The sequence below is a fragment of the Psammomys obesus genome, unplaced genomic scaffold, assembly GCF_907164565.1.
Source record: "Psammomys obesus unplaced genomic scaffold, mPsaObe1.curated_primary_1811, whole genome shotgun sequence".
Taxonomy (NCBI): Eukaryota; Metazoa; Chordata; class Mammalia; order Rodentia; family Muridae; genus Psammomys; species Psammomys obesus.
Window position 1 is genome coordinate 13,331,573 of NW_026596125.1, and position 23,895 is coordinate 13,355,467.

General features: G+C 46.5%; 1 protein-coding gene across 1 annotated transcript in view; it reads left to right on the top strand.

The window, feature by feature from the left end:
* The first annotated feature begins 15,335 nt into the window (after positions 1 to 15,335).
* Positions 15,336 to 23,895, top strand: part of Rbm20 (RNA binding motif protein 20) — a 175,826-nt gene continuing 167,266 nt past the window's right edge. Inside the window, exons 1-2 of the mRNA XM_055591753.1 lie at positions 15,336 to 15,606; positions 15,775 to 16,555. Of these exons, the coding sequence (XP_055447728.1) occupies positions 15,336 to 15,606; positions 15,775 to 16,555 (1,052 nt within the window). The remainder of the gene's footprint in view (positions 15,607 to 15,774; positions 16,556 to 23,895) is intronic.

Genomic DNA, 23,895 nt, shown 5'->3' on the forward strand with positions numbered 1-23,895 from the left:
GACCTTGAAAACAGATGGACTCATGACTGTTTACATTCAGCAGAGTGCTCCCCTAATCCCCTTCTGTCTGTGTGTTCTCAGAAGGAGCGAGCAGAACATTCGGAGGCGGGGAATGCGAGATAATTCTGGACCTAGGGACAGCATGAATGGTTTTCCTGGGGCTGACCTGTTGCGGTGACTCTGAAAAGTCACAACAGTCACCTCAGAGACCTGTGTCCGTTAGCCTGGGGAGAGAGACTCAGAGGCCTGCCCCACTGGGTTTCAGCCAGCATAGGCTGAGGCTTGTGGGGGACTTATGGGCCTGGGGTGGGAAGCAAGAACTAATTTTGGGCAAATGTGGCAAGCCTTAGGGAGGATCAAAGGATACTCCTTTCTGTCCCCCACCCTGACCCCATTCTTGATGTCACTGACCCTGAGCCCTTTCCAAACCGGGAGCTAACATGATGGATTTTTCTCTTGTATCATCATCTTCTTCCTCCTTCTTTCTACTCCTCCTCTCCTTCTCCTCCTCTCCTCTTCCTCCTCCTCCTTCCCCATCCTTCTTCCTCTCCTCCTCCTCATTCTCCTCTTCCTCCTTAGTTTTATTTTTATCTTTTGATTATATGTGTATGTGTGTAGGTGTGTGCAGGTGTGTGTAGTGCCTCTGGAGATCAAAAGATGTTGGAGGGCCTTAAGCTGAGATTACAGCTGATTGTGAGCAGCCAGCCGTGGACGCTGGCAACCCACCTCAGGTTGGGTGGCCACACTCCTAGAAGTATTCCCAGGCTATCCCTTCCACACTGGCTGCCTGCACTCTCAAAGTTACGGCCAGTAACTCTTCATAGGAAACCAATGGGAGAAAGTAGGCAAAAGAGAAAGAATGTATGTGGCTACATTCAAAGATACTTCAGACAGGAAAATTTGATTCACTGAAATCTTACAAAGCAAATAAGACCTAAGATTAGTTTTGCTTAATTAGTCAGGATCACAGAACTGATAATAAACTAGTACTTTCTCCTTAGTCACAAAATATTTGAAATATTAAGAAAATGAGATAGTATTTAGCTATAAAAGAAGTAGTTTGATGCACTGTAGCATTGTTAATCATAATCCAAGAAATTTCCTTAAGTTCTTTCTTTTAAAGATTTATTTATTTATTATTTATACATTATTCTGCCTGCATGTACACCTACATGCCAGAAGAGGGCACAGGATCTCATTATAGATGGTTCTGAGCCACCATATGGTTGCTGGGAATTGAACTCAGGACCTTTGATAGAACAACCAGTGCTCTTAACCTCTGAGCCAGCCCACTAGTCCATTTCATGAAGTTTTTTTTTCACTATTTATTTTGAACCATGACATGCCTATCATTAAAAACACACAGTTGCAGTGGGCATCGTTCTAAATTAACATTTGACTAATTTTATTTAATCATCAAACACACACTAATAAGTTAGTTTTTTTTTTTTTTTTTGTAGAGGTTGTTTTGTTTGTTTGTTGAGACAGGGTCTCATGTGTCCCAAGCTGGCTTTAGACTTCCTATGTAGACAAGGATGACCTTGAACTCCTGATGCCTTTTCCTCAAATGTTGGGATTACAGACTTGAATCAATCACGCTTGATTCTCATGTGATAGATGTTACTAGCTTCATTTTCCTAACGACACCAAAAAGAAACTTAAGTGGCTTGGTTGACCACGATACTCTCAGGTAATTAATACCTTAAGTTCTCATGGTATTTTTCATCATTACTTATTAACCTTTGTCCAACCTTCCTTTCTTTGGTAGATACAATGATTAAAAGGGCTGGGAGAGGGATAGACAGTATTCATTTGGGTTTGGAACAAATCGATATTTGTTAATACCTGCTGCGCTATGCCTTATCCAGGAACATGAGGGAAGAAATGACACTGGGGTTCATGGCCTTATGCGGGATACAGCTAGCAAATGGTAATTCCAGGACAGGTGGTAACTGCAGAGTTCTGGGTGATGTGGGAACACAGAGTGGAACGCTTGCCCCACCCTTATCCTGCCTGAAGAACAGCTGCGAATGAAGATCAAGAAAGACAATGGCAGGAAGATGGAAATTATCAGAATGGCTACCAGTTTGCCATATGTAAAACCTATAACAGACATTTTAAACATTTGTTTGTGTTTGAGACAGGCTCTCATGCCTTAAAGACTGGCCTTAACCTCAACATATAACCTAACATCACCTTGAACTTGGAATCTTCTTGCCTCCACCCCCCAAATGCTGGAATTACAGGTATGTGCCTCTATGCCTGCTTTACAGGATCAAAAGTCAAACACAGGGCTTTTTGTACATTGGACAATCAACTGAGTTACACCCCTAGCCTACCTGTTCTGTTGTTTGTTTGTTTAAAGGGGGAAAGATTTGTTTTTAATTTTTAAATTTTATTTAATTTGTAATCGTTACCACAAGTGTGCCTGGTGCCTGTGGAGGTCAGAATGAGGATCCAATGCTCTCTGTCTGGAACTAGAGTTACAGACAGTTGTGAGCCACTGCAGGTGCTGGGGGTTGCCAGGTCTTCTGCAAAAGCAGTACATGCTTTTAACCACTGAGCTTATTCTCCAATCTCTGTGTGTGTGTGTGTGTGTGTGTGTGTGTGTGTGTGTGTAAGACACATTCACCACTCAGAAGGCAGAAGCAGGCAAATCTCTGGGTTTGAGGCTAGCCTGGTCTACAGAGTGAGTTCCAGGATGGCCGGGGCTACACAGAGAAACCCTGTCTTAAAACACTAAACCAACCCCCCCCACACACACACATCCATGTGTAGCCCAAGCTGATGACAAGCTCTCATACAGTCAAGAATGACCTTGGATTTCTGATCCTATAGCAACCTTCTCAGTGCTTAGATTACAGGCCTGGGTTTATATGGTTCTGGGAATCAAATGCAGATCTTAATGCGTGCTAGGCAAGTGCTTTACCCACTGAGATGCAGTCCCAACCCCAGAGGATTGTTTAGGCTCATGGTTTCAGAGTAAAATATCCTAACATGTCTTCAACATTCAAAAAAGATATTTCTATGTGGGTATAAATGCCAATAAATTAACGGTAAGCCTGAATTTATTTGCTGTTTTCTTCCCCCAGTCATGACAGCATGGGGGCATTACCAGATACAAGGGCACCGTGGGGAAGGTGAGTACTGATTACTCACTTGTCAGGACCTCCAGTCACCTGGGAGACAAACCCGAGGGCAGGCCTTCGAAGAGTCCAAGCTGGGTAATTAAGGTGGACCGATCCCCTTCCTCAACATAGGGATCTATGTAGCCACACAGATCTCCGGATTTGACTGAAAGATTGTGGGTCCAACACATGAGGCAGAGAATGATAGGGGAAGACACCCAAGGTTAACCTCAGGCCTCCACACACACAAACATCCAAACACATGCAAACACAGGCACGCAGGCACACTGCACACACACATACACGATAAAAGAAAACTGGTGTGTAATAAGCAAGCTTCGGGGTACACGTGCCCCGGCTGGAATCCTTGGTTCCCATCGGCCCCAGAGATGTAGGGTAGGTCTCTCCCAGGAGAGGCGCTGTTTTCTTGGCAGGTTGTCTGTCCAGCTGCAGGTCTCGTCCCTCTGGATGGAGTGTGGCAGCTGGTGGCAGCATGGTGATTTCTGGTATTATTTCTTTCTGTAATAAAAACGTTTGCTTTGATCTGCTGGAATGTCAAGTGTTTCATTTGCCACCACAGAAGTGAAAATCTCCCGGAGGAAAACTTTAAAACACTCTCAGAAGATGGAAAGTAAACCTGACAGAAGCAAATGACACCCTTGCTTTTTGATGGGTCAATTCAACACCATAAGAGTTAATTTCTCCTAAGATGCTATTTGATTTATTATAGATTTCCTTCAATGGGATCTTAAGGAAGATGTCTTTTTTCTTTTCCTAGAGAAGTTGGTTCTGGAGCTGATATAAAGAAATACATGCATACATACATTATATAAATACATAATCTCAAAAAAGAGCTGTGGGAAGACTGTCAGACAACAAATCATGTTTAGTTACCTTGTTGTTGTTGTTGGTTTTTTTTTTTTTTTTGGTCTTTTTGTTATTTTGTCTTTTTTTTTCCAGAGCTGAGGACCGAACCCAGGGCCTTGCGCTTGCTAGGCAAGCGCTCTACCACTGAGCTAAATCCCCAACCCCAACAAATCATGTTTAAAAGAGTATATAATTAAAACTGGTGAGTGAGGAGACTATTAGAGTAAAGTGGAATGTCCAGAATGAGACCTAAGTCCACATGGAAATTCACCATTGGATAAACAGGGCGCCTGAAATGTTGAGAGAAGAGCTGACCTTCTAATGAGAGCCATGAGGACAACTGGACAGCCACTTGGAGAAGGTTAAGACTGGGTCCCCGCCTCACACCGTGCACCGGAATAACTCCAAACGGACAGACTGCTTAGTGTGAGAACATATCACATGGACACTCGAAGGAGATGTGAGAATTAAAAAAAAGTTTTAATGTGGGGAACTTTCTGTAACTCTGACTCAAGGTCAAATATAAATACTGAAAAGCTGAAAAATTTCACCACATAAAAATAAATTAAAACGAATGTGGCGAAAACAAACGAGCAAAGTCAAAAGAAAATCAAGATGTTAATATCAGATGTAAAGTTCTTCTCCCCCTAATACATAAGGAATTCTTAAAATTGGGGGGTACTAAAACTGTTTTAAAAGTGCAAAAGAATAGTTCCCTAAAAAGAAGACTCCTGGTTCTTTTAAACCTTTTAGTGAAAATAGAAGTATGTGTACACTGGAGAGAGTGAAGGACAGATTAAAAGTTTTTCTTTGGTGATGGGTGGTTTAAGTTTTCCTTTGGTGTTTGCTTTTTTAAATTTGAGATTGGGTCTCATTGATTGTTGATTATTGGTGGATACCCTACTTAAATGGTCCCAGGAGGCAGGAGGGTCATATGTTTGAGGACAAGCTGTGCCACTTAAGTGAGACGCTGTCTCAAAATTAAAAATGTTGATGACATAGATCAAAGGTAGAATGATTGCCTGCCAACACACGCAAGGCTCTGGGTTTAATCCCCAACAGCAACAGAAAAAGACAAGACCTATTTTAATCAAGTGAGACCAGTAGGAAATATAAATATCCTACATAATTTTTCTCTGTGGAAAATTATTTATGTGTGTGTGCGCGCACACACACACACACACATCTGTGTGGGTTGGAGGAAGAGGGAAGTAAGACCCCTCTACTCCTGGAGTTACAGTAAATTTGAGCCCATTATAGGTGCTGGGAAATGAACGCAAGTCCTTGTTAAGAAGAGTTCACGCTCTTAACCACTGAGCATATATAGCTCAGTCCCAGTCTTGGGAATCTTAGTGTTATCATGTGTACAGGTGAGTCTTTGGGAATCTTTGTCTTTCATGAATGAACAGTTATGGTCTTGCCATTATTACAGGAAAAAATAGTGCTGGCAATGCAGCTCGCTTGGTAGAATGCTTGCTCAGTATGTACAGAGTCCTGGCTCTGAGTCCCAGCACCACATAAACTGAGTGTGGTGGCCAAGTTCGTAATCCCAGAGTTTCCTTGGGAGGTAGAAGCAGGAGGATTAGGGGGATGAGAAGTTCAAGATTGTCCTCAGCTACATAGTAAGTTCTGAAAAGCCTTCATGTGACCCTGTTCCAAAAAGAAAAAAAAGTATCCTGAGTATTCAGGATACAAAATATTCTTGCTTCCATAATGATCTTCATAACCCATACTTAAAAACCTGAATCTCAACTCTTGTTGCTGGAGAAGCTGTAGGGACATTGCATTGTTATGAAAACCAACCTTCTCAGAACACTTCTGTGGGCAATAAACACCTGACAGTGGGAAGGCTGTGACATGTCCAAGACTGTGGACAGAAAGAAAAGATTCAAACATGAGGAAAGAATGTTTCTTTACCACCATGCCTTAGCTAGACCATGCGAGATTTATTTTATTTTTTCTTTCTCTAATTTTTAAGGAAATGTTCACTGAAGTGTAAAAAGACACAAAGACAAGGACCTCATTGTTTATGCACAGCCTCATGGATCTCCCCAAAGTGAGTGTATCCCCAGAACCACCAGAGAGAGGGTAGTTAGGCCCAGAGACCACTCAACCTGCACGCTGTGATTTCCTGTTGTGAGGGTCAGCAGCTCTCCTCAGGTAGAGCTGATGTCACTGAGGGTGGAGGTGCTACAGTTTGTTGGTTGTAGATTGGTTTGTGGCTACTTTCTCATTACTACTGGAGTGAGGGAGGAGGGTTTTGTTAGGATTTGCGAGAGAGAGGCAAGTTCACTTTTCCATCTTCTTTAAAATAAAATATCTTTTTAAAATGATTCTTTGTGATTTGCACACATCATGAACCCCAGTGTCACTCACCTCCCTGTCCCTTCACATCTGCTTTCACCCTTGCAACTTTCCCCTCAAAAATAAAATAAAAAATATGTATACAAAACCAAAACAACGCATAGAAACATCTCATCATAGAAGCGGGAGCGTGTCACAGTGTGTTCCACAGGATATCCTATTGTCCACACATTATCACTTGTAAATGTTCATTGCAATGAGACATTGGTCTGGTTCAAAGCCTCCGGCTTCTGTGACATCATCAACTCTGGGTTCTCTCAGATAGCCTGCTGTTGCTCTGTGTCATAGAGAGCCTGCAGCTTTGGATCCACAGGACTGGCCTCTTCATATATTCCAGAAGTTCATAGAAGGGGTAGATGTTGGGGCGGGCCAACTCAAAGCCCTGGGTCTGGGCCTGGGAGGGAGCTGAGTTGGTCAGCCCACCGGCCCTCCCGTACCCACACCACCAGGGCAAGCTCTCTAGCACTGCCCCGGCTAACTTACCAATGCCCCAGTCAGCACTGGGCAGGGTCAACTCTCCTGCTCTCATGCCCTTGGCTGGCTCATCTGCACTCATGCCACCAGGGCCAGCTCCACTGAATTGCCCAGGCAAGGTGCAGGGCCCATTCTCCCAGTGCTGCAGCTGGTGATGGCCAGGGCCAGCTCTCCCACTCTCAGGAACTCGGTTTGGGGGGGGGGGGTGCAACTCTCTCAACTGGTTTTTCTCTTAGACTTCAACCTGGGAGGATGTAGACATGGAGATGCTGAGGGCTATTTTTGTCACTTCTGAACAGCCACCGAGCTTTAGAGCCATGGTTCTCAACCCACAGTTCCTCACATTGTGGAGACCCCTCCAGCATAAAATTATTTTCGTTGCTACTTCATAACTATAATTTTGCTACTGTTTAATACATTGTAATGTAAATATCTGATATGAAGGCTATGTGATACGTGACCCCTATGAAAGGGTTGCAACCCACAGGCTGAGAATAGCTGCTTTAGAACTCCCATAGTATCAGCTGAGGTTTCCACAGCAACTTGATCAGAGTCCAGTTTGCTCTTCTGTTCAATCCTGTTGTTTCTCTCCACATGTATTACCACAGGAGTAATACCCTGTGCCCCTTTTTACCTCTACTCTCTGCTTGGCAGGAAACCTGGTGGATGATGTCTTTGGGGCAAGTCCCAAGATGCTGGGGCTGTAGTTCCTGTTCAAAACAGCCAGCAGAAGCTAACGTCTCTCATCTCTAAGGCAGTTCAGAGAAACCCCAGTTGTCTTCCTTTCTGTCTTGGATCTGGCCAAAAAGAACTTTTTCAGGCAGCTGGATGGTATCAGGACTGAGCTGACTGACAGCTGGGTGTATCAGGACTGAGCTGACTGACAGCTGGGTGTATCAGGACTGAGCTGACTGACTGACAGCTGGGTGTATCAGGACTGAGCTGACTGACTGATAGCTGGGTGTATCAGGACTGAGCTGACTGACAGCTGGATGGTATCAGGACTGAGCTGACTGACAGCTGGGTGTGTCAGGACTGAGATGACTGACTGACAGCTGGGTGTGTCAGGACTGAGCTGACTGACAGCTTGCTGGCTGTTGGGAATTCCACACGGAATTGGGACAACATGGTGTGTTGTGAGTGTGCAATAAGGAAACTAAGTTCGTTTGCCACTTTATCTTTTTTTTAAATTTATTTTTATTTTTTTCTACACAATTTATTCATTATATATCTCAGTTGAATCCCCTCCCTCAACCCTCCCATTTCCACCCTCCCTCCCTCTTCCCCTAGTCCATTGAAAGGGGGCTCCATTATGGCCATCTGCCCATAGTTTGTTAAGTCTCTTTGATCTTGGGGAACATTGGCTGACGAAAGACTGAGCATGCACACAGATTATTCATTCTGTGGATGAACTCTGCATCCACTGTGTGCATGCACACAGAATTGCTAGTCTCCCCACCCAGGAACCACGTTTTATAGGTGAGAAAACAGATATAAAACACTTATCTTGCCTAAATTCTCACTACAACTGATCGATACAGTTAATATTCAAACTAGATCTGTCTGTTTCTAACACCATCTCTCTCTAAAAACAGTGCTACCAGTAAAACAGCAGAAGAGCTAAGAAAAGCACCCCACATCTCTAGATTTTCATAGTCAGTATTTATGCATTGTATCAAGTAAATGCATGTATGTTCATGCAGGGACAGGTCATGGTGACACTGAAAGAGCTTCTAAGAAACATGGTCTGCTGGCTCTTCATATAGTCTGGGGAACAAAGAACGACACAGGAACACTAAAGGAAGAGGCAGTAAAAGGGACCACATTATCAAATAAAAACACTCCTGCCTTCTCTCCAGGGGTGCACAATTAGCTACCAAATGAAGTAAGCCAATCATGAGTTCACCAACCTTTTCAGTGAGGGGGGCGGTCCTAAGTGGGAGGAGTCTGAGGAGGTCTACCTGTTGGGGGGCGTGGTTGGGGAACACTCAGTAGACCTGAGGCAAACCAGAGGACGTGGATGGACCAAGGCAGAGGTTCTCTCCCGCCAGCCCAAAAGGCTGGACGAGGTGAGGCTGCCGAAGTATGATGCCAGAATCCTTCCTTCTTGGATGATGAGCCCTACTTTCTGTGCCTTCTCACCCTCATGTCTCAGCGGAGCCAAATGCCTCACTTTCCTTGAAGGAGCCTTGGAACTGGGCTCCAGGCCTCCTGGGAAGGGTGTCAGATGGGTCCTTCTAGTTTGTGGCTCTCAGATCAAGGACAGGACCCTCTTCAGCATCTCCTCCCCTCGTCTCCTTCCTCCCCTCATCTCCTTCCTCCCCAGTTAGTTTCCCAGAACTTCTATAACCAATTTTCACAGACTAGGGAGCCTTAAGTAACAAAATTTATCATTCCATACTTGTGGAGGTTGGGAGTCAGAGTTCCAGCAGAGCCCTGATCGGGGTGTGATCCTTCCCCACCTCCCTGGCTTCTGGCAACCAATCACTGTCAATCTTTTGAAGCTCCTTAGCTCACAGCTGTAAGAGTAACCCTTCGGTTCCCATCCTCTATGTGAGGCTGTGCTGTGTGCAGCTATGTCAAAATTCCCTTCTCTGTTAAGACGCCCATCGTGTTGAATTAGGCATCGTCTTCACACTCATATCCTAACTTGATTACATTTGCACAGACGATTTCCCAATCACATGTCGTGTAGTAGGGATCAGGTCTTCACCTTGGCTTTTGGGAAGACACAGGTGAGCTCACAATAAAATCCTAGGCTGCCTTTGAGTTCACCATGTAGCCAAGGATGACCTTGCTATTGTGATTCTCCTGCCCCCACATTCTGAGTGCTGGGATGGCAGGCATGTGCCACTATGTGCAGACTATGTGGTGCTGGTGTCAAACCCAGGGATTGTGTCTGCATTCTACCAGTTCAGGATTTTTTAATTTTCTCCTCTGTGTAGCCCTGGCTGTCCTGGAATTTGCTCTGTAGATCAGGCCGACCTTGAACTCACAGAGATCCACCTGCCTCTGCCTCCTGAGTGCTGGGACTAAAGAAAGGCGGTGGTCACCACGACTGGCTCTTTAGGAATCTTTAAACCACCTGAAATAAGTTTTTTTTAGGGAAACAGTCCAAGAAGTGGGCACTCCCGCTCTGAGTCCTCTCCCTTCCAGAAAGCAAAGGGGCCAGAGCCCCACCCTCTGTCCTGCTGTCCTGTGAGATGATGGGAGCAGACAGACTAGCGTCACCACAGCCGTATGTCCTGAGAGGTGATCCTGAGCCAACAAGAGTGGAGAATCTGTAATGCCCATCTTACGGATGAGCGAGGTCGAGAAGTACGGAGAGTTTAGGTAGCTTGCGCTTGGCAGCTCGATGGCAACGGGCAGAACCAGGACCCAAATCCAGGTGTGTGAGTTCTCCAGCCACCGTGAGTCCCCGGTCAATGCCCTGTGCCTCTTTTGCCTGTTTCTGTGATGGCATCTTTTCACCCAGGGCTTGTCCACGCAGAGGGTGATGACCTCCTGGCCTAGAGAAAGAGTGTATGATGATTATCAACCTCACCTCATGGAAGTCAACCCACAGTGGCTTGCTAAGTCCCATCAGAAGCCAGATGACACTGGCCTGCTTTTTCACTGAACTCTCACAGCAAGCCCACAGAGTTCTTTTTGTTTTTCTGAGGTAGGGTTCATGTGTCCCAGGCTTGCCTTAAACTCCCTAAGTAGCCAAAAATGACTCTGAATTCTTAATTCTCCTGCCTCCACCTCCTTAATGCCTGCATTACAGGAATGTGCCACCACGCTTGGCTCTGTTTCTGTCTTTCAGAAAGTAACATGGAGGTTCTAAGAGGGAAGGGACCTGAACTATTGGCTCGTACCCCAGAGTCTGTGCGGAGGGAACCAAGAAGGGTTTGCAGTGCCTTCGGGGTGGCCCTGGGAAGATCAAAGAAGCCACACCAGGAAGCAACAATCATTCCAGGCCAGCTGCATGCGTGCCCACTCTGTGAGGTCAGCACGCCACGGGCTCTCGCTGTTCCTGGCGACACGCTGGCATGCGGAGGCCTCCGGTGTAGCCTTCCATAATGGTCACCTGATCCCAGAGCCGGTGGGCACACAGCCTGAAATGTTTGTGCTCTGATGACCAACTGGCCTGACAGACAGGCGGGCAAGTGATAAGAGGAGACAGGGGAGGGCGCGTGGGGAGGGGCGGGATAAAGGAATCCCCCTCTCCCAGAAGCACTGATTACTTCTCTGGGGCCTCTGAGTGACAGTGACACTCTCCAGGGATTAAGCATGTAGTGTGGAAGCCGGGTCTCCCCAGGGGGTGAAGAGCCCTATGGAACTTAAATCGCTCAATTAGCCAGCAGCTAGTATTTCTCCCACATGCATGTCATAGCTCCATCACTTTATCTTCCTCCTGCCCATGAGGAATTCAGCAATGACTGGTTCATAGCACAAAGCTGTTCTGGATCCTACCTTCATTTTTGTCTCAACAGCGAACGAGAGAAAGTCTTTTCTGGGATATCCAGGCCTACTTCAGAACCCTATTTTTCCAGGAAGCCCGGTCCAGGTCAGCCTAGATTCTGCCACTCGGGGCCACTGGAATTCTGGACTCTGCCTGCACTTGGGTTGATTTGTTGCCAGGTTCTGAACCAGTGGCAGAAATAAGCACGGTACCCCGGGGCTTGGGGCTATGATGCTGGTGTCTCCGGCTTGGGATAACTGATTTTCCGTTCAGGGTCATGGGGGACCCAGCGTGGACCCACCTAGTGCTCCAGAGCCTGGATTTCTGGGCTCCCAACCTACAGCCACTTTGATCACAACACAGTACCTGCCCCAGGCAGTGTTAGAGGACGAGGGCCCGGCTGCTAAATTCCCAGCCAATGAGATGGAGGTGAAGCTCTCTCCTGCATCCAATGAGAGACGTCCTCTGGTTGTTAGGCAGAAAAGAGCCTAACTTGGGTGATGTCCTCACTGTTCCTCAGCTAAGGTTCCCGACTGTCTCCTTCACATTCAAATGCGCATCCAGTCCCATGAGTAACCACATTATTTTTAAACAGCATCTTTCAGCCGGTCTCTCCTGTTTTTTTTTTTTTTTTTTTTTTTTTTTTTTTTTTTTTTTCAGAGAGATGATTCTTGTGAAGCCTGGATGAAGCTCTTGATTGCTTACAAACATCTGCAGGAATGGCACGGAAGAGAGACTGGTGAACAGATAATGCCCACCAGCGGGGCCAGAAAAGAAACCAGGGAGAGTGGAGATAAGGGAGGCCAAGGATGGGCTGGCAAAGGGAGGGTCGGGTCCTGGCTTCCCAGTTAGCTAAACGGCTGTTGTTTCAATCTGTAAGATGGTCAGGAAAGGACCATCAAGCACAGTTGGTCAAGCTCAGTTGGTAAAGTGCTTGCCTATCTGGGTTCAAAACAACAACAGTAACACCAGCCACTTCCTAACAATATGGTTGTAAAAATTAGTGGAGGGTAAACATTCAAGTAATGGCAACAGTTGCTGCTACTGTCCAGATGAGCTAATACATTTGGGTCTGGATGTGTAAAATGTATTCTGAATTACAGGACTACTAGATTCTGATTGTGTCGACATGACTCCTGATAAAGCTGTGCTTTCCTTACATAACTGTCTCCAATGGCGCTGCTAGTGCATCCAAAAGGGCAGGGCTGAAATCTGAACAATACGCTGTCCAGCGTCTTTCTTTCATTCCATATGATGGATTTTTGCTTTTGAAAAAATAAACATTTCCAGTGGCAAGATGGATCAGTCATTTAAGGCGTTTGCATCCACAGCTGCTGAACTCAAGTCACTCAGGTCCATGGGGGAAACTGACTTCTGCAGCGGACCTCTGACTGCTATACATGCACCAATCAATAAAAATGTAATTAAAAGCTAAGTGAAAAACAAACATCTTGAGCCAGGCATGGTGGTGCATGCCTTTTGGAAGCAGAGGTAGGTGAATCTTTGTGAGTTCAAGGACAGCCTGATCTACTAAGAGAATTCTGGGACAGCCAGGGCTGCTGTTATACAGGGAAACCTGGTCTGGAAAAACAAACAAACAAACAAACAAACAAACAAAAACAAAATTAAAACAAAAACAGCAAAAAAATCATCTTATTAATTACTTGATGTTGTTAATAGCTGGTAGCTGAAGTCAATCGTTAAGTTTTATTGCTACTAAAAACAATGTTCAAAGTGAAAATTCAAGTTGGATAAATTTCAGTAAGTTTTATTCCAAATGTTTAAAGTCCACACAAGGAAAAGGCTCTTGCCACATCCGAATTTCTGGTGATACTTGCTGTTGATAATTTCTCACTTGTCTAATTTCCCCGAAGAAGTTCTATTTAGAACATTTAGTCACGATGCTCTTGAGAGACTTGTATTTTCTTTCAGGAAATCTCTCCTGAGCCGGCAGAGATCTCCCTGTTGAGAGCTGCCCAGTCGGAAGTAAGGACCTTTGCCTGCGCCGACCCCTTCCCCGCTGCTCATTTGGTTGCCTCTAGATTCTGCTGTCATGAGCGGTATCAGTCAATTCCCCTGAAAGCACAGCTTTGACGGTGGCTACACACAAACTTAGAGAAAAATTCCTCGGAAGGCAACTCCCCAACCAATTTTCTGTGTTGGAATTTGAAAATATATTTTTTCACTTAGCATACAAACAGCAGGCTTCCTTGTGGCATTCATACTTGTCTGTCTTTGCACCTTGCCCGTGTTTGCTTCCTCACTGTCCTCCCCGTCCTCCCTCTTCCCCTCTCCAACCTTGTTGCAATGTTAACGGACAAGTGCAGCTCGCAAGGAAAGAGGCCGCAGCACTTTTCAGTTCTTGCAGCAGAGAACGAGGTGTCTCCCAGCTCCCTGGCTGCGGGGGCTCGAGACTTTACCATCTCCTGGTGTACATACAGGAGGGGCCGCACACCTGAAATGACCCCTTCTGCAGAGGAGTGATCGCATCAGCCAGAAAGGTAGGTGACGTCCCCTCTGAGTCAAGGGCAGTGAGCTGCAGAACAGGCTCTGAGCGCCAGCTCTGCTGTTCAGCACCCAGCGACCTTGCACATGTTCTTGAAGCTTCTCTGTCTGAAAAGTGGTGGCATTACATGAACAGGCGTGAGAAAACAGAGTCTGAAAGCCAGTGATATTAATTATCTAGGTTACAAAACAAGGCGGGGTGCAGGGGTCTTTATCTTTGTGTGTGCGCCTGTGTTTGTTACTTCTAGACAAGAAGTGAGGAAAAGTAAACTCATTCTCAATTGTTTAATGTTTGACTTGGAAAATTGAAATGATTGTTCAGATCAACCCAGGTGATGTTCTTGGGGATCTGGCTCAATCACCTTGAAGGTTTCCGTCTCAGTGCTGTCCTTTGCATCACAAATGGCAAAAACTAAGCTGTAATCATGGAAATAAGATTTCTGGGGAAAAATGCCTGTGGATCATGTTTTGTTTGTTTGTTTGTTTAAGTTCAAATTCAAATAAAGCAAAAAAAAAAAAAAAAAAGCCCCCTGAATGTGTTCTTTTTCCAAATTCCCCCCCCCATCCTGGCCCCTCCCCCCCCACCCCCCCCCCCCACATCCTGGTCCCTCTCCACCATTTCCACCGAGAGAATCCCACAGAATTCCATGCTGTTAAGTCTTTAATGGCGGCACTAGCGTGGCGTCCACACTGTCCATTTCCTGAGGGTTTGAAAAATACCTTATTCTGTCAGCTAGGTTTGAACTGTAGAGTTCTGCCTGTAAAAACCTTGGCTCTAAATCCTCCTGCAAGAAACACCCCGAACCCTGACGTGGAACCAGGCCCTCATTACCCCTAATTTACTCAGCATTTGCTAACCAACCTGCAGACAGGATGTCTTTGCATTGGTGCACTGCAGTCCAGACTCGTAAACAGATCTGTCCCGCTGACCACAAAGCCTTTCCAGAGGTCTCAGAGCCTTCTCCCGCAGAAGTTTCAATGGAGACATCTGGGAAGAGAGTTGCAGTGTTGGTTTCAGGTCATTTCCCTCTGGGGTTAAGGGAGTGTGTGTGTGTGTGTGTAAGATGGTGTGCTTGGAAGCCATAGTCAAGAATTTAGACAAAAACCAACTGCAGAAAACTGGACAAGGCTTTCTAGCCGCACGTCTTCAGACAACGTGCTTGTTTTTTTTTTTTTTTTTTTTTTTTTAAAGACAGGCTTTCTCTGTGTAGCCCGAGCTGTCCTGGAACTCAATCTGTAGACCAAGTGGGCCTTGAACTCATGGAGATCACCTGCCTCTGCCTCCTGAGTGGAGTGCTGGGATTAAAGGTGTGCACCACCACTGCCTGAATATTTTGTTGTTAGATGTAGTTGTGTGAACTGCGAATGATGTGAGGTGTAAGAATAATTGTAATTGATAGCATAAGTTTATAGGATAGAGGGAGGGGAGAGCACACGCCCACCGCACGGTAGGGTGCCAAAAGCACAGAGGTTTCAAAAGGTAGAAAATTGACAGAAGAGTCAGGAAGGAGGAAAAAACGTATCTTTCAGAGAGTTCAAGTAATTGTCAACAGATGTGTGCAGGCAGGACTCCAGGCCTGGGGACCGCTGGAGGCACGCTGGCTGGAAGCGCGGAGCCTGGCTACCGCGCCCAGGTCCTGAGCGCCGGCGGCCCGCGCAGCCGGAGGGCGCCTCGGGTCCCCACGGCCCTGCTGCGTCCCAGGGCCAGGTGTCTCCCCGACGCGCGGTATCTGAACCTCCCTTCACCTGCGAAGCGTCAGTCCGCGGGTGCCCAGCTGCCACCCCGGCGCACACAGGTGTCGGGGGCAGGCGGACTCGGGGCAGGTAGCAGAGCCGGTGAAGCCTCTTCCTTCAAACTTCCGCGGAGATGTGCCAATAAACACGAGCGAAACCTGTGCCTGGTTTTGGTTTTGCTCTCAAGGGGTCCGGGTGGGGTCTTTTGAGTGGAAAGAAAAAGAAACGAGCCCCCTGCTACCCCGCCCGTCGCCTCAGGGTCCCCCGGAGCGACAGCGGGAACTGCCAGGGAGGTGAGCCCCGGGCCTGACCCTCTGCGCCCGAGACTGCTGTCCCACCCGCCCGGAGAAGGATGTGGCCGGGTCGGGTCGCTCCCGCGGCGGGAGGATGCCCGGCCCCGGGCGCGCTGCGCGCTGCACCGTCGGCGGGACCCGGCCGGAGCCCGGCGGCTGTGCGCCCCGGAAGGAGCCGCGGGGCGGAGGGAGGCCGGCGGGCGTGTCGCCGTCTCCCGCGGGCGCCCCGAAGGGCTCGCGGCGGCCGCGGCTCTGCGTCCCAGCTCCCTGCGCCTCGGGTGGGCAGGCACAGCTGCCCCGCTCACCCCGCGCACAGCAGCCCCTGGGCGCCCGGAGACGCCCCCCTGTCCCTGTCCCCTGCCCCCCGCGCAGCCGCCCAGCGGGAGCGGCGGGAGGTGGAGGAGGCGGTGCCGCGGGGACTGTCTCCTCCCCAAGCCTCGCGTCTCCTCCTCGCGCTCCCGAGAAGGACAAGGGGACTGGGCACGGGGACCCCGGCCAGTGAGCGCCCGCGTTCCGGGACCGCCCCTCCCGCGCGCTCTCCGCCGCGAGCCCGGGCCGGTGTCGCCGCGCGTGCTGTTGGCAGCAGCCATGAGCCAGGACGCGGATCCCAGCGGTCCCGAGCAGCCCGACAGAGATGCCTGCGTCGTGCCCGGTGTCCAGGGCCCCCCCGCGCCCCCGTGCCAGCGAGGGATGCAGCCCCTGCCGCCGCCGCCGCCGCCAGCCGGCCTGCCTCAGATCATCCAAAAGTAAGAGGGAGAAGGGCGCGCGGCTCGGGGGCTCCGGGGACACACCCCAGGGTCCCGTGTCCCCCCCCCCCCCCCCCCCCCTCCCCCTCTAGTCTTTGCTAAGCTCTCTTGTCCAGCTCGGGTCTGAAGTGTTGCTGGCCCTCCGGGCAGGGTCCCTGTCATTCTGCTCAGACTGGGGAGAAGGCCGTCAAGTTATTCGGGGGAAATGAGTTCTTGTTTCCCGCATGTTCTACCTTTTTTCCTTCTGGAATGTTCCTGGACCTTTTACAATTTTAACTACATAGGCTCGAGGTTGAGGAGAGTGGCCCAGAGCCTTTTTTTTTTTTCCTTCATCTTCTGGTCCTTAGAGACCAAGCGTGAGCGTGCACGCCTGGCGAAGGGTGTGCGAGGTGTCGCCAAGAAGGACAAAACCACCTTTGGTGAAGTCCGCGAGAGACTTTTGGGCATAGGGAGTTGAGGGCCTGTAAGCCGCGCGAACAGTTTACAACACGGCCCTTGCAGAGAGCTCTCCGCGCAGAGAAGGTCCCCGTGGGCTGCAGGGTGAACTTGCGGTTCCAGGTTGAAAATTTCCATGTCTGTCGTGGGCCGGGGTGGCCAGGGTCCCGGGAAGCCCCTCAGCCGCTCTGTGGAGCTTAGAAAGCAAAGTGCTGATGTCTCGTCTCCTCCGTCCCTAAACAAGTTTTGTTTTGACAGTTTGAGGCCTAGAATGTTGGATTATTCGAAGGGTCTTTGATTTTGCTTCAGGCTTGGTCAGCCTGTGACAAAGTCCTGAAAAATAGTTTAAGAATGAGTGCTTCCACAAAGCTAACTGACGTTAGACTGGTATATGTGAACTCAGGAAAACCTGCAGGGGAGCTGAAGGTTTTTAGGGTGGCTGGACTCATGTTGGGGGTTATGTAGACTCACTACAACGTGCTACGAAAATAACAAACGTGGAAATGTAAATGAAAGCAAACAGTAGTCAAATATTAATGACTTGAAAAACTGAGTTACATAATACAAAGAGTGAAAATTCACATTTGCCATCAATAACGGTGGTGTCGCATTTCAGGACAAAATGGTTCCCTATCTGTTGGCTGGTCCAATCCCAAAGTACTATTTCCCTTATAAAGCTTTTGGCCTTAAACTTTGATATTTTACATAGCTTTCAGCTACTTGCAATTTGAAACTTTTTAAAAGCGAAAACATTTCCTAAGGTTGTTTTTTCCCCTTGTTTTGTAAAGCGTTTCAACAAATACTAAAGAGGACTGACAATTTATGTAACTCTTGAAGTTTCTTTTTCCTCCTCCACATAAATATAAACCAACTGATAAAAACTGCTTAAATCTAAAGTTTACTTACTAAAACATCCAGGTTGATCAGTTATGAATATGAAACACTATCTTTCTCCGTGAACCGGTGCTTTGTGTCCTGATACCAGCCTTCTTGCTGTTTATCAAAACCGCTGTTTTCAGTACTTAGCCTGCATTTTCCCTCAGTTTTAAGTAGAAGAATGCTAGAACTTTTTATTTCCAGAAAAAAATATCTTTATAGATAGCTGTTTGAAGTATTGCCAGATTAAAAGAAAAAAAAAAAAGCCAATTTGTGGGAATGGATAATTTAAGATATATTTTAGCTTCTTCACATAATTAATAATATAAACTATACATTTACACACACACAACACCGTTTGGAAAGTTTCATCTCAGATATATGTAATTTTTAAAAGACAGGAGGGATGCTTTTAAAGATGGCCCCTTCTGCTTGTAGGCCTGGAGCCCTTCGGAGCGCCATGGGCTGGTGACGGATCCATGTTCGGGACAATGTCCCAGGCGGGTGGATGGACCCTGGGATTTGACAATCGTGCTCTGACATTTCAGAGCTTTATAAGGAACATTTGGAGTGTGCATCTGCCTCTGTGGCACAGAAATTCCCCTGGAACTGGGCGCAGCCCTGCAGGTACTTCGCAGGCCCATCTGCAATGCGCTGAAACCCGAGCGGGCTATTTTGAAACTACGTTTGCATAATTTAATCTGAGCGACCATTTTTATGTTGTTAAGAGGGACTGTTTGCATCAGCCATCTTTATGAAGAGGTAGCCGGTTGCCTGCCTTTGGCCGAAAGTGAATTCTCTGCCCCACCCAGGATCTGGAGGCATTTGTGAACTAAAGCTGTGCATTAAAAGTTTTTTTTTTTTAATTGAAACCATATTAAATATTCTAAGTGCGCCTTTGGTTTTTGTAGTTAGTCCAGTGAGGTCATTACGTCATCCCTAAGTTTCACTCTATTTCAAATGACGAGACATCAATCTTCAGGTCGGGAAGCATTTAGGGATTATGGGAATCTTTTCACCTTTTAAGATCAGTGTTGGCTGATTAGCAATGGCTTTCATTCTGAGCAAGGTCAATGCCATTGGAAAAACCATGGTGAAGATGAAAACGGGTTTTCTTCTTAGAGCTGCACTTAACTAATGAAATACTGGAGATTCGAGGATGAACAGTGTGACTCAGCCCGGTGTTGGTTTCACTGGAGTCCGGCTCACTGCCCTCCTGCTCATCTGTGGAGCCCTCCTGTTCGAATCAGGTGTACGTCCTTGTTTTTCTTATCGTTGTGTTTTTAACTTCAGTTGAGGGCCAGCCATGTCCCTGTTGCTCCTGGTTGTCCCTGAGAGTGGACCAGGTTACAATCACATAACGAGGATGCTGAGAAAGTTTTGTTTTAAATATGTGTTATGCAAGTTGGCCAAAAGCGGGACTGTCATTGTATCACATAAGGCGCTACCTAATGAGTTAGGAAATCAAAATAATTTTATTTAAAAAGAAAGATTTATTTCTCATGTTAGCAGAAGAAAATGTTGGTATTTGTTGTGAATGTTTTTAGCAGGATTTATATTCTCAAATATTGATGCTAGCTTATTTTTAAAAGTATTTTGTTTTAATTATGTGCTTTAAGATCAAATATAATATTTGATTCATAAGACATTACAAACATTGGACGACAGGCATTCACATTTTAGATTATAAGTTTCTAAACATCAGAATAAAGATAGAGTTGCAACTGTGAATGTCAAAGGACAGATGGGATTACAAGACATACCACTAAGTATGAAGAAAAGTACCAAACGCACATACCTTTGTGAAGTCAACCAGAAGGATGATTTTTCTAAATTATTTGACTTGCTGCAAGATTGTTTTATTAATATGAGGCATCAGGTTGCACATTTAGTTTGAGTATGGGTGAACGACTTTCTCCTTTCCAGGTCGTGTTCAAGTAAATAAAAGACAATTGGTTTAGCATTAGATAGCTGGCACCCCAGCACAACAATGTTGCCTTATGCAGACAGGAGTCCAGCCTTGAATTACCCTTTCGTGTTTGCTTAGTGTTGGTGTTTGAAGGCTCAGTACTCAGAGCGGACCGTGTTACAAGTAGCCCCTTCAGCAGCAGACGGTTCAACAGACAACCTTCACCCCGGGGCTCTCCACGCGACGGGTAGGGTATGTGGTATGCAGGCAAATTCTGGTCTGACGTGATATTCACCCACTTTGCTTGGCGTGCTGATAATTCTATTCATAATTAGAGGGAGAAATTAAGAATTTGCCAAAAAGGACCACTACCACACAGACATAGCTGGAGGACGGAGTTTCCAACATCTGTGTCAGTTCCTAACATCAGTTTGAGGCCATTTTCCAGGGGAATAGGAACACATTTGTAGAAGGAATTTTGGAAATTTTAAACACCGTCTTAGACTACACGTAAGACAATATTCTGCAGGGAAAACATCTGCAAGGATTAAGCCCGCCCGAGCAGGGGCGAGAAAAGACGCCTCGGTAATGCTCTGAAGTCTCAGCTTCTCCAGAAAGCCTGTGCAGGACAGTTTATGTTATAAATGGAATTTTACTCAAAAGTTCCCCTTCCCTTCTAAGTGTTTCTGGATAATAAGTATAGCCGTCCTGTTACGAGTTTTTCTCAAATTGCCCGAAAGATCAGTATTATGAAATGTAGGACATTATGTCCTTTAGTCACAGTAACTGAAGGGACACATGGCGAACTGCTACGTGCCTACGTGGAGGAGAGAATTTTGATTTTGCTCTTATTCTTCTATCTGCTTCTTCATTTGCTATCACTTTAGTTAAGAAACTAACAAATTTAACTGGATCCTCTGTCAACTGGAGTTGAACTCTGGCTGGGTAAGATCTTTTGGCCTGCCCTAATAGTCTGGGCTTGGGGGTTCTCAACCCACACGGCAAACGTTCCCATATCAGCCAGTTTCTCTCTCTTCTCTGATTTGTTTTTCTTTCAGGTGTAAGGTTCTTGATGGCAGTTAAAACTGATTTTTCTTCCGCTGCCCACATGCTGCCCCAATTCTCAAGCAAATAAAGCAAATAAATCACAGCATTGATAAACACAAATACACAAAAAATGCTGAGCACTCACTGCATGTAAATTAAAATAGGCTACACTAACCATGGAAGCTAAGCATGGGAGAAGCCTGAGCCAATGGGAACCCCAAAGAGGAATTTCCCATCCTGTGGTGATGTAGTTTGGGGTGGCCTGATTGGTGTTATTTTGTATATTTTAACATGAAGTTTCCGTGGATCCATTTGGGTGTAAGGGACTGTCTTTGGAGTGACGTGAAGTTTTGCTGATAGCAAAATGATCTATGAAACAGGATTAGAGCAAAGACGGTAATTCTTGTTCAGCCGGAAGCAGCGTGCAGTCCTCCATGCCTGGCTAATGAACGGGGGTGATCTTGGTACTCTGTCTGCTGCCATCCTTCATGTGGCCTGTTCCCACCTGTCACAGCACAGACTTCCTGGTTCTAATTATGAAGCACATTTTGAATCTGCAGTGTACACTGGATTTCCAGCCCTCCTGGTGGGCTTAGGGAAGGCTCAGTGGGTGGCCATTTCGCCCAATTGGGACCTAGGGAAGTGTCAGTCTTTGACATGGCGAGTTTGGGGACTGGCCTCATCTCCTGCCATTTGGGGAGGTGATTGAAAAGAAGGGATCCATCCCTCATATTTTCTTCCTGAGTTTTAGATACCTTACACATATTGAATGCATAAAGCCTTCTTCAACTGCTGCAGCTACTGCTGGGCTTCACAAGAGAGGTCTCCTGGTGGTTTACAAGGCAATGTTTCCGTCTTGCTGACAGCAGACCTGGAGGGAGGTGGCATAGACTGATGCTAAATGTGCTTTATGGGTAAGAAGGGAGCAGTGGGACAACTTGCAGGAAGATGTGTTAATAACTCGCAGCTCGGTTTGCAGAATAAATCATTCCGTGTGTTCAGAAACAGAAGCTGGGGTCATGTCTGTGTCTGAGGGGGGCATCATTATTCCATCAAGGCAGTTTTCACGCCACTTTCCCTGCCTTTAATGTGGTTGTTTGCTTTAAGGATGTACCCCGGGCCGTTTGCTTCTGTCTTTTCTTCGCACCTGCTTTCTCTCGATCACACTTACCCATCAGCTCTCAGTTGTCACTTTCCGCTCTGACCCAGACTGAGAAATGCGAACCTTAAACCTGAGACTCTACTCAAGGCTACCTGAACAGCACAAATATTTTTCAGTTTTATAACTTTTCTGCATACTTTTCCATAAATACATTTCTGAATTTCATTAACTCAACCTTCTAAAACAAACAAACAAACAAACAAACAAACACGATATTATAGAAGGTTAGGCAAACCCCAAACTCACTATTTAGTCCATGCTGGCCGAAAACTCACTATATAGCCAAGGCTGGCCTTGAACTCCTGATCCTCCTGCCTCGAGCTCCTGAGTGCTGTACCCCTGTATCCCAGCTCACTAGATCTGCCTTTAAACCTGACCTTCAGTGTTAGGAGCAGAAAATGACTGTGTGTGTGCAAGAGCATGTGGTGTGCATGCATGTATTTTTCTTGAATTTTTTTTGGGGGGAGGTATTTATTTTTAGTTTGCTACTAAGCGGATCAACCAGACACCATCCAGTATAAAGTGAGCATCTTTGTTCAAATGAGCATCTTTATTATTGGATTTCTGAAAAAGTGTGTCAGAGAGTAAAAAGAGAAAAGGTGACCTGGGAGTAGGTGGCCTGGACAAGCCGATTAACCTTCCATATCCCACCTCTCTGGAGACTGGAATGATGAACTATGGCTGAGTGGTTATAATGCAGAATGCTTCCCTACTCTGCCAGCCCCACCTGGCAGATAAGGGAGCATGTCTCTGATAAGGGAGGATGTCTCACTTTGCTTAAGTTCCGGCTATGGGCATAGGTAATATTTGTGAGAAAAACAACAGCGGAGGAGAGAGACACTTTCATTAGCATTTGTGAAAATATTTGCATCAGTGCTATAATTTAAAGTCAGAAATATGCCAGTGTTACTGGACAGGAGAAACTTTAAAGCTGTTTTCTTTTATCTTTAAAATGCAGAGGTTATAAATATATTATTTTAGACTGCTGATGGCTTAGAGGCATTAGAGTAAATCTTTGGGTTTTTCGGGGGCGGGGAGGGAATCCCAGTCTCAATTTAAGAAATGGCCCTGTGCTTCTCACTTTGAACTGGAGGGATTTCACACAGGCAGGTGGGGACCTGCTTGGCGTTACAATTGGTTCCACTGGCAGAAATGTAAACATACCAGCGGAAGAGAGTGTGGCTGAACCCCCCCCCCCCCCCCCGCACTCAGCCGGGATGCGCTCCCCAGGCAGCACTCAACCTGCTGAAAACTATTTCCCATCTTTTCGAGGTTATGATTACTCCAGTACGAGTCCTCTGGTTTGCAGGCTGAGGTCAGTATCAGGTGTTTTCTTCAAGCTCTCTCTGCCCTATTTTTTGAGACAAGCTCCCTCAGTGAACCTGGAGCTGGCGGTGTTGGCTACCCTAGCTCTTTGAACCCTGAGAACTCCTGTCTCTCCATTCTCCGAGTGCTGTGCTTACAGCTGTGTGCCTTCGCCTCTGTTTATCTAGGAGCTGGCCTTCCGAATTCAGGTCCTCATGCTTTAGCAGCAAGCCCTTTCCCTGCTCAGCCATCTTCCCAGTGTGCGTTAGTCTTACTTGTACTAGCTGGGCATGGTGGCGCACTCCTTTGATTCCAGAACTCAGAAGGCAGAGGCAGAGGCAGGTGGATGTCTGTGAGTTTGAGACGTTTGATCTACACAGTAAATGCTAGGACAGCCAGGGCTGTGTAGAGAGACCCTGTGTCAAACAAACAAACATACACACACACACACACACACACACACACATACACACACAAAACAAAACAAAACAAAAAGGGGATTGAGTTATATGTAAGTTATGTGCGTGCATAAGATGAACAAAAATATTTATTTCAGTATTGATGACAAGAGAAAAAAGTTAAAAGGTAAATATTTCTCATTCAGGA